Here is a 13876-nt window from a genome sequence, read left to right on the forward strand (position 1 = left end):
GAAATATAATTAAAGGTTTTGGAGTTTGAGAAATATATAATTAAATTGTTAGAGTTTTGGGGTTCGATCGTTTCAAATCGAAAATAAATCATTAACACAATTCAATCAATAAGATATTTGTAAGAGAACATTAGAAATAGAAAAGAATCTTTTAAATACCTAGATTAGAATGAGATAATTGAATCCAACCTGCTCTGTTGTAAAAAATAATATTGATAACATGATTATCATAAATTAGGTAAAAAAATCAGGAACAGACATAGGACAAGCCAGATAGACCACAAACATCACCTTTTACCCACCCTGACTTAGAACTATAAACTTTCAAAACTGGGCCGATCCGGCCTCGGGGTCAAAATTTTTGGGTCTGGTCCGATAGCCAGGGCAAATTTTCACCCGTAATTATTATTTACCTACCCAAATCGAGATTCGGTGGAAGCAACTGAAGCAGTATAAAACTGACCTCGCACGTTCGCAACCGTGTGAGCGGTAAGTACTCCCGAGTCGCTCCCTCCCATCTCTCCCTCTGTAGTAGTCGCAGGGGTTCAGAAGGAACACCACGGTTTCAAAGAATTCGAACGGTAGAGCCGTAATCTTTCGAAAGGCTCGAACGGTGAGTTCCATCCTTCAGTCTCTCTCTCTCTCTCTCTCTCTCTCTCAATATTTTGGACTGGAGTAAGTTTTCGAGTCTATTGAATAGTAGCAACCATTATCTGGAATTCAGTGAATATTAGCATTTGGTTTGGTTTCAGCTTTGAAGGATTCTAGTGTACGATTTCTGAAGCATTGGAATCCATTTTGTGCTACTTGCTTGGTTTAGTGATTGACTATTCTGGCCTGCAATCTCTATTTTATTATATTAAGTTTCAAATGCTGGATTTATGGAGATCTTTCTTCACTTCCCTATCAAATTGATTATAGTTAAATTTGTTTATCATTTTCCCTTAAGAGAGAGTGTTAACCCATTATGTGCTACCTTCTTCAGCTAATTTGTGGCTTAATTTTCAGTTCTTCTTCGGCAAGGCACGGGAATTAGAAGTGGGAAGGGAGAGAGATGTCAAACGTGGTGGTTCTGGACAATGGTGGAGGACTGTGCAAGGCTGGAATTGGTGGTGACAGGAACCCAACAGCAGTGGTGCCTAACTGCCTGGGCCGCCCTTCTGCCTCCAAGAAATGGCTGGTTGCTGACCAACTTCAAGCTTGCGAAGACCTGACTTCGGCCACACTCCGCCGCCCATTTGATCGCGGCTACCTTATCAACCCAGACCTCCAGAAAGAAGTTTGGGATCGGATATTCCGTTCCCTTCTCCATGTTGACCCTACAGCCTCGTCCCTTCTCCTCGTGGAGCCCCTTTTTAATCTCCCTTCTATCCAGCATGCCACCGATGAGCTTGTCTTTGAGGATTTTGGGTTCCGCTCCCTTTATATTGCCGACTCCCCCTCTCTTGTCCACCTCTATGAGGCCAGTCACCGTCCTGATGGTCTCATCTCCAAGGCCCAATGCAGCCTTGTTGTTGATTCTGGCTTCTCGTTCACCCATGCTGCTCCAGTGCTTCAGAATTTCACGATCAACTATGCTGTGAAGCGGCTTGATCTTGGCGGTAAGGCCCTCACTAATTACCTCAAGGAGCTTGTATCTTATCGATCCATCAATGTCATGGATGAGACTTTTCTAATGGATGATGTCAAGGAGAAGCTTTGTTTTATTTCCCTTGATGTCCCTCGTGACCTCCAGATTGCCAGGTACCCATTTATTTATTCTCCATTGCAGGATCGCTCGGCCTATTTACTTGCTTATATGATTGAACTGTATAAAAGTCTATGTATCTGAAGTAACTGGTATTTCTAGACATTTCATATCATTAAACGATGAGGAAATTTAGTAAGAATTTTTTTTTTTAAGAGGAGAAGCCCCTCTCATTTTGCCCTTGTTCTGATATAGGTAGAGATTTAAAGGTTTTTTCCCCTCCCTTTTTGATTCCCTTGGGGCATATGACCTCAGCATAAACAAATAGAGGGTCTACAGAGAGGAAAAAGAAAAAAGGGATGGGGGGAAGGTTAGGAAATTGCTTACTAGCACCAATCGCAATGGAAAGAAATTATTATTAAGGATAGGTATTAAAAGAAATTATTTTATCATTTTACTTGAAAGAATAGAAGTTGCTAGGCAATCGTATCAACTATCAATTGGATTTTAGCTCCTTAGCACATTGCTTGACTGCATACAACTTTTCTGTAGGCATAGAAGGGAGGTAAAAGAGAGAGAATGTAGGTAGAGCCACACAACTTGGAAGAATGAAACTGGCAAGGTAACACTGTTCCAACTTGCTGTGGACTTGCAGCTTGTTCAATGTTGTAGCCAAAACCATCTTGGATGATTCGAGTTCAAGGTCTATCCTTTTTCCCTTAATTGGAATCTATAATTTAATTGAGTGGTATATTAAGCTAACAAATTAACGAGTGGTGAGGTTTGCTAGGCTGAAAAGTCAAGACACTAGATACCTACTAGGAATCAGAATTGCAGTGAAATGAAAATCTGACAAATAAAGGCAGAAACTTAACATGATGAGAACTTGCAAACTATAAATCCGATGGGACTGAAACCAACATATACTAGGGGTCCTAATGGGGTGAGTAAGTGGTCAAATATCAAAGGGAACTAATGGTTGGTTTTGAAGAAACAAACATGGACAGAAAATAGAAACTAAGAAAATCATAATTAGTAATTGAAAAGAAAACAACTATAACTCACAATCGGTTGCATGGGTGAACACCAAACTTGGATTGAATGTAGAAGGAAGAGGGGAGTAACATGCTAAAATTTGGGAATCATTGAACCACTGGTTAGGGAGATATGCATGTCTGAAGTTCTGCAACTCAGAATAGACATAACAGAAATTGTATGGCAGTAAACTTAGATAAAAGCTGCAGAATATTATGTGACGAACAAAAGCAAAGTACATAACATTTAAACACAAAATAGAGATTATTCCAAAATAGGTCTCGGTTAGATGAGGAAGCTTGCTGGAAAACTCTGCAGAACAGTAATGGAAGAAGAAGAAAGAAAAGAAACGAGAAGAAAAAGAAGAGAATAAGGGGATATTTCCAAGGCTTCACCATCTTCCCAACCAAGGATTCACCCTTGGGTTGCACTTGCTTCATCACAAGAGCTACTCTCAGTAGCACCACCAAAGAGATATATTCAATTGAATAATAGCCAAATCTGTGAGCAGCAAGCCCCACTCCTTTATTTATTATAGTTGATAGCTACATCATAAAAATAGGAAAACCTTATAATTATAAATATAGCCTTTACAATATGGACACTCTAAAAAATTAGAAAGTCAAAAGAAAAAGGAAAAAAACAAAGTAGCAATACTAACAACAACTACCTAGCGCATTTGGTGAAGCTGACTCTCACCAGGAGGTCTCGAACTCAAGACCTCTTGGCTCTTACCTCCCCCCCCCCTTTTTCTCTATAGAGTAGGTACTGATCTAAAAAAGAAGTAGCAATGCGGATTTAGCCTAGAAGTAACTATCATTACAACTTAGAAACTTTTATAAAACAGAAACTAACTACTTAATCTCATATAGGCCTTAAATTCTTAATATTTGGGCTTATAGATTGGGCTCGTTGCAATAAAAAACTCAAAATTACTTGACTTATTGAACCACGGGTTCAACTTGACCAAAAAAAAAACAAAAAAAGACCCAAACCCAATTCTGAAAATGCTTCTTCCACTGGATGTGATCTGCATCAACACTCCGTGGCTTGAAAAAAACTCGATCTCGAGTTTTGGTAAGTCGAGGGATCAACTGCATGTCCAGCTTCAGCCCATAAAAGTATTCCAGTCGTTCATGATAGTTAAGAATTTAGTCCTTAGGACATGGCTTCTTGTTCTTGAAAAACTTGGGTGGAATCACGAACTCAACATGCTCTATATCTGGATCAATCTCAGCTGTGAAAGTTGCATACGAAGGGCTCTTCTATATAGATTTTTCAACATCCACTTCAACTGTATTGCCGAGTTTCTTTATTAGTACCTCATTGTCCACTGTCTTTCCATGTCGTAACCAGTTGCTTGAATTTAACCTTGACTTCAAGTCTCTATACTTTGATTGGTGATTTTCTTTATTCCTGTGGTGGCATAAATCCCTTGATTGGATGAGACCCTTTCTTTTATACAAAGGTACCATTCAATCAATAGAAACTTACAAAGATGACATCATAGTTTGAGGGATAGTAACAGTGGTGTTGAGAGTATCAAAAATCCCGCAGTGAATTGTTAGAGGTCTCTAAAGCTCTCCCTACCTGTGAAACAAGCAAGGTTGGCTTGGTTTTCCTTTTGTGGGAGTTGAGTTGTTTATCATCTGGAAGGAGGACTTTTGGCTCCAATACCAATTGATGCGACCTCGGGTTCAATAACCCTGATTATAAGTCGCTATGGGCCCACCCAGATGACAAAAAACTCAAAGAACAGTGGTAAATGACATTTTCGTAAGTACAGAGACAAATCAGAACCTTAAGAATAAGATAACTGAACTTAAGACAAACTAGGAAATTATTTCTCAAGAAGAGTGAAATTTTATCTTAGGAGGAGATAAAGTAGACGCAAAACATGAGTGGAAGGTATTTACGTAACAATAGCTTGTGGGGGTTTAATTGTTAATATTAAAAGAACAATCTTCTTCTACCTTTGACACGAGAGTCCTGGTGGAAGTCAAAGTGGTAGATTGAACATGCAACCCTTGAAATCAGCCTCCAACAGTTCCAAAACACCAAAGTTTGAATTGCCCAAGTCTATAGGATTGAACCAAACCAATGGCCCTTGATTAAATATGAGCATTAAGAGTTGATTTGAACCGTTTCAAAAGAGATCCACAGACAGGGCAGGTCTTATATCAGATGATTATGTCACCATCCAAACAAATTTACGAAGCCAACCTGTCTAGGTAGAGTCACTCTAGAATAGGCATGTAAAACCCTCAAGTTTCAGCCCAAACCAATGATGCCCAACAGAGTTTGTTCCCAAGGTTCAGGACTGCTAATACCATTAGAATATAGTAGTTAAGGGAAGAAGAAACAAGATGGAACAGCAATAGGAAATAAAGAAGAAGAAGCGAGGAGAAGGAAGAGGGAAAGGAAAAAAAAAAACAGAAAAAAGAAGAAACAAGGAAGGAAAGGGAAGCCTAGAGAGCTTACCGAAGGAGAGAGGATCGATAGGGTAACAAGGAAGAAGACTATGCACGGTCAACACTTGGCTCCAACCTACGGTAACATGAATTCCACTAAATTTTAATTGTGAATCCCATGTTGATACTGAGAGGGGGGGGGTGAACAGTATCTTCAAATTTTCTCCCAAAAATATGATCGACCTTGACTGTAGCTTCACTATTGGCTCTGCCTATTGCTCACTCAGATTGGCTGAGGCAATCCCAAGTATACCAGTTTTGAACACACTCGTATGCTTATCCACCATGCAACCACCAAGTGGCCAGGCCTCCCAGAATAGCACACCCATCCTGCAAACAAGCACAATCCACGGCATTCCAATACATAATCACATCCGTAAAACAAAGGATATACGTGGTTCGACTGCCTACATCCACGGAGCAATACCCTACCCAGAGTCTTGTATATTACTTAATTCTCAATTAGCTTATGACTGCTACAACAGTCTAGGTGCTATGACACCTACTTCAACTTGAGATTCCACTTAGGCAAGGGCGACAACCCCAATCCTGTCAAGCCCCAACTTGACAGGTTACATATATATATATATATATATATATATGAATGGATTAAATACAAGTTCCAACCCCTTATAATGGCTTAGGTTTCTTAACACATTCAACCTAGGTCAAAATAAAATAGACTTTTGTACAGGAATGATTACCTTCCCCTAGTAATCTCACCCAAACTCTACTTTCTAGACAATCATTCGGATCTTCAACTTCCCCCAGTGTTGGAAAGACTTGAATCTTCAAGTGCTTGAGTAGGTGGTCCCCTCCTTGCCTTCACTTACCTCTTCTACACTCCACCAAGCTTCTTTGCCTTTAATGGAGCCCAACAAATATCCTTTCACCTTCATTGTTGCTTTAATGAAACCCATTATAGAAGTTGATGGAGAATCAATGCATCACACCAACATTTAGACCTCCATTAGGTGTTTTTTCTGATTTTCGTGCTTGGGAGGTCAACCACATCACCTTGTCTTCCTTCCCACGGATAGAGCATGAAAATCTGAAGAAACTTCAAGTTGAATCACTTGAAATGATCCCAATAGAAGTATGGAAAACCTTAGTAGCATGCGGGGTTGTTTGGTTAACCAAGTTGTTTAACAAGATTACAATGAAGATGCCAGATGAATGGAGGAGAAGCATTGTAGTCCCAGCCTACAAAAATAAAGGGTATATCCAGAGATGCAACAACTATAAAAGCATAAAAATAATGAGTCATACTATGAAAGTGTGGGAGAAGGTTATTGAAGCCCGCTTGAGAAGAGAAACTAAGATCTTAGAGAACCAGTTTGCATTTATGAGAACCAATTTGGATTTATGCTAGGTAAATCCACGACGGAGGCTATCTACCTACTGAGGAGGCTCATGGAAAGTTATAGAGCCTATAAGAAAGATTTCTACATGGTCTTTGTTGACCTAACAAAATCATATGGTCCTAGAGTCCAATCCGGTATGTACAGGTAAAGAGAGAGAAAGCAGTGTTGAGTATGTATGTGGAGATAATTAAGGACATGGGTGAGAGTGTGGTAACTAGTGTGAGATCTGTGGGAGGTCAAGGCAAGGAATTTCCAATTACGATTAGGTTACATGAGTACATAAAGAATCGGCTTTAAGCCCCTATCTGTCTGCGCTTATCATTGATGAGTTAACCAAGAGCATTCTAGACGAGGTCCTTTGGTGTATGCTCTTCACCGTTGACATTATTTTAATGAATGAGACTAAAGTAGGGATTAACACCAAGTTGGAGTTGTGGAGATCAACCTTGGAAACAAGAGGTTTTAAGATTAGTAGATCGAAGATGGAGTATATGATGTGTAATTTTAGCCAATCTATGATAGATAATGAAATTTTGAAAATTGAGGAGACAGAGATTCCACAAAGTGACTATTTTAGATATCTGGGATCAACCATAAGTAAAGAAGGTGACCTAGAGGATGGCGTTTCCCAAAGAATTAAAGTGGGATGGATGAAGTGGAGAAGTGCTTCTGGAGTGTTGTGTGACTGACGTATCCCTTTAAAGCTTAAGGGAATATTCTATAGGACTGTTGTGCGACCAACTATGATATATGGGGTGGAATATTGAGCAACTAAGAAGTGTCATATAGAGAAGCTAAGTGAGTTGAGATGATGATGTTAAAATGGATGTGCGGTAAAAAACTATGAAGGATAAGTTAAGGAATGAGCATATTAGAGCTGATTTGGGAGTTGTCCCGATCAATGAAAAGCTTCGTGAAAGTTGTTTGAGGTTGTATGACCATGTTCAAAGGAGGCCCGTGGATGCCCAGTATGATTTGATACAAATGGAAGGAGCTAAAAGAGCTAGGGGTAGGCCTAAAATGACCATAAGCAAAGTGGTGAAGAATGACATGCACAGTCTCGGTCTTGTCCCAAGTATGATTTTGGATAGAGCCTATTGGAGGGTTAGGATCCACATAGCCGACCCTATTTGGTTGGGATTATCCTGACTTGTTGGGCTGCCTCTTTCCTCTTACTCTCATATTTCATCTTTTTTTTTTTTTCCATCAAGTTGGGATAAGATTGAGTTTTTTGTTGTTTTTGTTATTTGGAAGATATCCCTTGTTGAAGTTCAGCCTCTCTGAAATTAAGCCAAATGGAATCTAATCAAGGGTTTTCGTATGCCTACGAAGTATCGTAGCATGGGATCCCTTACGGCTGTCTGATTCAAATCTCAAAAGGCAAACTTTATTGTGGCCCTTCGATGTGCAACATAGCATCAGCGGAGAACCCGCTTGATCTGGGCTGTGGGATTGTAGTCTCATGATATAATGATCTGTAACGTGGAAAGCGCTCAGGCTGCATTTCGAGTTTCTATTGGTCCGATCATATGGACCACATATAACTCATCCGATCACTGTCAATGGTGGGAACAGTTTTCGGCCCTCTGATCTGAATCACGTAACACCCAGATTGCGCGCCTACTTAAACCTCTTGAAATGGAATCTCCGAAGCACGTGCATCATTTGTGTGATATACACAGCCCTGATGTCTTTGGTGTCGCGCACCTATGCTGACATCAATGCACACCACTTGTCTTAGGCCTTGCTTGGGAAATCAGTTTCATCAACAACCCACACTTCTTTATCTTGGGCTCTTGGCGTTGGGATCAGGACCTCGATGACTTGTCCCCTCTCAACACTGTGGATCTGGGATCTCTGTAACTTCTTTCAATTCACAATGAGCTCCTTCTGCACAGTAAGTCAGGCCTCGTGTGGTCACCGATTTGTGGTAATTACAACCCTTGACGAGTTTTGGGTCATAGAAAATGACTTAAAATCTCACATTTCAGCCCTTCTTTGAAGCAGTCCGTTGAACAGGTGGGGAATGTTCCATGCCTTGGTAAGATTTTGTCCTCAAAAACTCTAGCTGGACTGAAGGACTGCGGCCCAGGCTCCCGCACACAGGGGCCTCTGCCCGCATGCTGCCGTGCTCATGGGGGCCTGGCTTCTGCATATTGTGTGTGCGCTGTGTGGATCAGCCGTAGCTATGGCATGCTGCCTGTGCCTGTCTGGACTGCATGGCCTTGAGGCCTGTCCTTTGTGGCCCTGAGCCTCTCGGCCATGTTGCACTATATTTCAACCCTGTTGCCATACCATCCACCTGAAATGCCACGTCACTATGCCACATCATAGTGCCGCATGGTTGCCCATACTTGCCACCAACTTGAATTACACTTTTGACCCTGAGATGCCAATACACCTGTGTGAGCCTTTGTCTGTGAAATGATCATTGTACCCCTGTGATGCCATCAACCACTGTATTTACTATATTGCCCCCACCTTGACCACTGCCACTGTGAGCTGTACACCTCACATTCATGCCCTGTCACAAACATTGTGCCCGCACAAGCGTTGACTGTGGAAAGGCCAAAATGATGCCCCTATGAACAACATGAGGCCCTGAACTCTTCACCTGAACACCTCAGCAACATCTGTGGGGCCTTGAACATTTCATCAGACTTGTTGCCAACAATGACAACATACACTTTAGTACTGTACTGCCTCCCCCACTTTCCGGATGACCAACACAATTATTCAATCTCTAATCCCATCGCAGGTTAATAGCACATAGATGAGAAAATCAAACTCCTCCAAAATTGGAGCTACTCTCAAACTAGGAAATCGCAGGTTAATAGCACATAGATGAGAAAATAAAACTCCTCCAAAATTGAAGCTACTCTCAAACTAGGAAACTAACTCAAAAAAGAAAACTGGAAACTCAATCAAATGCCCTAATATATCTAGTATCATAGATGATACGATCGTAATATTGATCGTTACTGTCACTCTTAGACCAAAAGTTCAAGCGTACAATACTATCCCTACCAACCCCCTTTGACCAAAAACCAGGATTTGGACCGTTTTATCTAGGTCTGGGTTTCCAGATCGGATCATGCCGGTCTAACCATGATAGCGCTACTGCATAAAAAAGACAGGTTACTGTTGTTGTTGTTGGATGGTTGGGACTAAATTGTTGTTGTTGGATGGTTGGGACTAAGCAAAAATATTAGATCAATGCCATATGACTTATCTGAGGCAGGCTCCTATAGCATAAATATAGGAAGCAGCTACAATTCCCATTCATAAAGGTCAATGCAGTGCTTTATAGCTTTAGCTTTAGTGTCATGGTCATTAATTTTAGCCAACTAGAAGTCAGAGCTGCTGGCTTATGCTACTATGTGATGTCAATGTTATCCATCTTTCCCCTGACACCTAGTTTTAATTTCTAAAGCAAGCACTTTGGATTTACATTCTCTGTTAAGTATCATACTTTTTGTGAGTGAAATTGTCTTGCCTTATATTTTTTCTGTTATTAGTATGGTACCTTTATGTTTGCCACGTGTGGAAGAGGCTGGGGTATGCTTATTCCTGTGCTCACATATTGACACGGGTATCACAATGTTATTTTGCAAGGTATTTATTAGATCCCGATATATTCTTGGAATAAATTTACATTTTAAGATGATCTTGTACTATGTTCCTGTCTTAGTTCTATCTTTGAGCACCTGTGCTCACATATTGACACGGGTGTCACATGTTATTTTACAAGGTATTTATGGCCAATGCATTCTTAGAAGAAATTTACAAGTTAAGATGATCTTGTACTATGTTCCTGTGTTAGTTCTACCTTTGACCAATATCAATCAATGCATAACTGTCATTAATTATTGAAAGCATTTTAACAAATGACATGTTTCCAGGAGACGCGGAAGGGACAATCTTTTCAGGTGCAGTTATGTCCTTCCTGATGGTGTAACACATATGAAAGGTTTTGTAAAGGACTTGGATGTAGCACAGAGATGCCTCACTATGCCGGATGAGGACCTGTCTCAACCAGTAGAAGGAAGGGAAGATGGTCATTCAGAATTTGCAGAAAAACTTGAAGACAGAAAGAGAATCGATTTGACAAAAACTGTAGTATCTCAACTTCTTAATTCTTGCCTCGTCACACCTTCCCACCACCCCACCCCCCCCCCCCCAAAAAAAAAAAAAAAAAAAAAAAAATCTTTTAACTTGTAGCCACAAATTTGCATCTTGAATTTTAACCATCTGTACAGGAGGTTACCTTGACAAATGAGCGTTTCCTTGTACCAGAGATGATTTTCCATCCTGCTGATTTAGGTCTGTATTACATTCAAATGGTGTACAGAATGGATATTTGTTTTTTTAGTCCAAGTATAGCAGCATTTTTTTGCCTTTTATGGTTTGATCAGCAGAGTTGAATTTTTCAGCATCAGACTTTTCTCTTAAACCATCAACTGTTTTTATATTGAGAGGTTACCTAGACTCTTTCCAACTTATCCACAGATGCATGGTGTCAAGGCACTTTTCACCTTGGAGATTATTTGTTTTGGCACATCTTTACAATGGATAGTTTGTGAATTTATTAGACACATTTAGCATGATAATCCAAATTGATATAACGATTTGAATGTTATATGAAGAATTGATGTCTAGAAGCTCTGTTTTCTCAGAACCAATTTTATCCATTGTGAAAAATTTTTCATTTAAAGATCTTAATTTTCTATGTTTCATTTACAGATCTTGATTTGCAACTTCCTTTGCAGGCATGAACCAGGCTGGACTGGCAGAGTGCATTGTTCGAGCTGTAAATTCTTGCCATCCTCACCTTCACCCAGTACTCTATGAAAGGTGGTTTTTGAAGGGCTTGCACAGTTTGTCCTGAAGAAAGTGTCTTATTTTTCCTCATTTTATTGCAAATATAGTAAGTTAATATTCTTTGTATGCCAGCATCATCTTGACTGGTGGAAGTACATTGTTTCCACGATTTGCTGAGAGACTGTAAGCTTCTTCTTGGCCATATTATCTACTAGTCATCTACAAAAAATGAATCGCATTTTTTGACCCAAAATTTCTAATTGGATTTAGGGAAAAGGAGCTACGTCCTCTTGTACCTGATAACTACCAAGTGAAGATAACAACTCAAGAAGAGTAAAATCTTACCTTCAGATAAGGATTTGGTTTACGAAATATTACTACAATTCATTAGCGTTACATTCTCCTTTTGACTTTTGCAGTCCCATTTTGGGTGTTTGGAGAGGGGGTTCACTTCTGGCATCTAGTCCGGATTTTGAGGAAATGTGTGTTACTAAGTCTGAGTACGAGGAGCTTGGATCTGCTCGCTGTCGCCGCCGCTTTTTCCACTGAGCATCTGTGGTATGCATCAAAATCCCTGTTTCTAATTTTTGTTTTACTGAGTAACATCAATGGAAGTGCTGTCTTATAGGGCTGTAATATATATACCATTGTATACTTTCTTATCTGCTGTTTCTATTTCTCCTCTGTAGCAAAGAAGGGTATCAGAGGCAAGATTCAAATTTCATTTATTGAGGTCAACCTGAATAAGTAAAGATGCCCAACTGCTTGGACAAAGTGCCAGTATACCCACCTGCAAGGATTGAAATGCTCCATGGAGCATTTTATGTGAAAAGAGTATATTTTAGGGAGTACTCCTTGTCATAACTGGTTTCATGAGTTCATTTTATACCTGAAACATGAAGAATCTGAGTTGCAGAATCTACACCAAATGGTACAAGATATGCAAACATCAAAGCAGATTGCCGCATTTCACTGCCTGTTCGCAAGAGTCATTGTGCCATTTGAACCCACTGCTGCTCTAGCTTCCAGAAAGAGAGTTCACTTCTTCTGTTTCAGTATGAAGCATGGTTTTCTGTTCTTGGAAACAGGAAGGCTGGTGTTATGAAAGGATTTGAACAGGGATCTGATTTGGCAAATTGGTTGGTCGACCTGTTCCACACCTCATCCCGTTCCCATTTGACAAATTACAGCCAGATGGCCATCTGCCTTTCGATTTTCAATGGTAATTGTTTGGAGAGAAAACTGGTGGCCATATGATTGATGTCAACCAGGAGATCTCAAATGTGGCTTTACCAGAAGTTCTGCCGTAAGTTGGACAATCTCTGCCTCATCAACCATCCAGTAGGTGAAAAAAATCTGCATTTCTTGACTTCAAAGCCTTCTTGTCATAGCAGTTAACCCTTTCTGCTCTTTTGTAAATCAACAAGTACATTTTGGGGCATGGAGCCATGGAGATCACTGTCACTCACTTCTGCCCATTTTTCTTTTGTTGCTTCAAATTGTCTGTTTTACCTACCTCTGATACTTCAATTTTCTGAATCCACGCTTTACTAATGCTGTCTGTGTCCATACAGTTGAGATGCATCACTAAGTTTTATGTGGCTAAACTCAGTGGATATTCAATGCAGAAGTGCATCCATAGGGCTTGGCTGGTCTTGTCTACTCCTGTGACTTGGCAGATTGACACCCGACATCAATCTCCATTAATTTTAGTAGAATTATGCTTGCAGCAATCCAATCCTTACCCTCTCATAAAAATTGGTTTACCCAGTTGGGTTTGGTCGGGATTGGCCAGGTTCTCTGTATGAATTGAGATTGACAGTACCTGTATTCCAATCTTCTAACCAATTGCTACAATAGGAATGAAGGGTTTTTTATTTTGTTGAGAAAAGAAAGAACATCCATTAAGTAGAAATGAAGCTTAGAACATCAATTTTTGAGCTATTTCTCGATACTTGTGCTTGTTTTGTCATAAAGCTTTAATTTTGTTAAATTAAAGATTATATCTTCTAAATATATATCAGTGGGTCTTGTTCCACAAAATTCTGTTAATAATTTTAGTGAATTCAATAAGAATGTCTTCGAGATCATTAAAATTAGCAAGGAGATTGGCTTTTTTAGCTTTTCCTTTGTTGGTATCTTGATATTTTCTTATAAATTGCAGAACATCTCCTTGTAAGTTTCCTGCAAGATACCTCTTATATTGAAAAGGTTTAAACCAAATCCCATTTAGACAATGACACTAGAACCTATCCATTGTCTCTTTCAAGAATTATTTAATAATTTTAGTGACAGCCCACTAAAGTTATGGGATAAAAGCCCTCCTTACTGTCATATCCAGCTTGATGTTTTAAACAAAATCATCAGGGTCAAATCAATTTATATTTTGAGGAGGGTGTTAAAGAATTGGAGATTCAATTAAAAGAGTTGTTAAATCTCTAATTAATCGAAACCTCTAATAGTTCTCATACAAGTCTTGCTTTTATGGTATGCAACCA

At 39.7% G+C, this 13876-nt stretch overlaps 1 protein-coding gene across 2 annotated transcripts; it reads left to right on the forward strand.

The window, feature by feature from the left end:
- The first annotated feature begins 489 nt into the window (after positions 1 to 489).
- Positions 490 to 12929, forward strand: LOC122091738 (actin-related protein 6). 2 transcript variants are annotated; one of them, XM_042661854.1, is made up of 9 exons: positions 490 to 613; positions 1009 to 1743; positions 10460 to 10673; positions 10817 to 10880; positions 11327 to 11411; positions 11511 to 11561; positions 11649 to 11711; positions 11798 to 11936; positions 12068 to 12929. In XM_042661854.1, the coding sequence occupies exons 2-8, from the start codon at positions 1055 to 1057 to the stop codon at positions 11925 to 11927; spliced, it is 1296 nt and encodes a 431-aa protein (XP_042517788.1). In that variant the 5' UTR covers positions 490 to 613; positions 1009 to 1054; the 3' UTR covers positions 11928 to 11936; positions 12068 to 12929. The 2 variants fall into 2 exon arrangements, with proteins under 2 accessions (XP_042517788.1, XP_042517789.1); XM_042661855.1 differs by lacking the exon at positions 490 to 613 and adding an exon at positions 646 to 769.
- The last annotated feature ends 947 nt before the right edge of the window (positions 12930 to 13876 follow it).

Source organism: Macadamia integrifolia, chromosome 10 (assembly GCF_013358625.1).
Source record: "Macadamia integrifolia cultivar HAES 741 chromosome 10, SCU_Mint_v3, whole genome shotgun sequence".
In the NCBI taxonomy this organism is placed as follows: domain Eukaryota; kingdom Viridiplantae; phylum Streptophyta; class Magnoliopsida; order Proteales; family Proteaceae; genus Macadamia; species Macadamia integrifolia.

What these genes read in the sequence shown, in the direction of transcription:
- LOC122091738 (XM_042661854.1), top strand. Translation starts at nt 1,055, where the DNA reads ATGTCAAACGTGGTGGTTCTGGACAATGGTGGAGGACTGTGCAAGGCT. An exon ending in TTTCCATCCTGCTGATTTAG is followed by an intron (nt 10,881 to 11,326) that starts GTCTGTATTACA and finishes CTTCCTTTGCAG; the next exon opens with GCATGAACCAGGCTGGACTG. An exon ending in CCACGATTTGCTGAGAGACT is followed by an intron (nt 11,562 to 11,648) that starts GTAAGCTTCTTC and finishes AATTGGATTTAG; the next exon opens with GGAAAAGGAGCTACGTCCTC.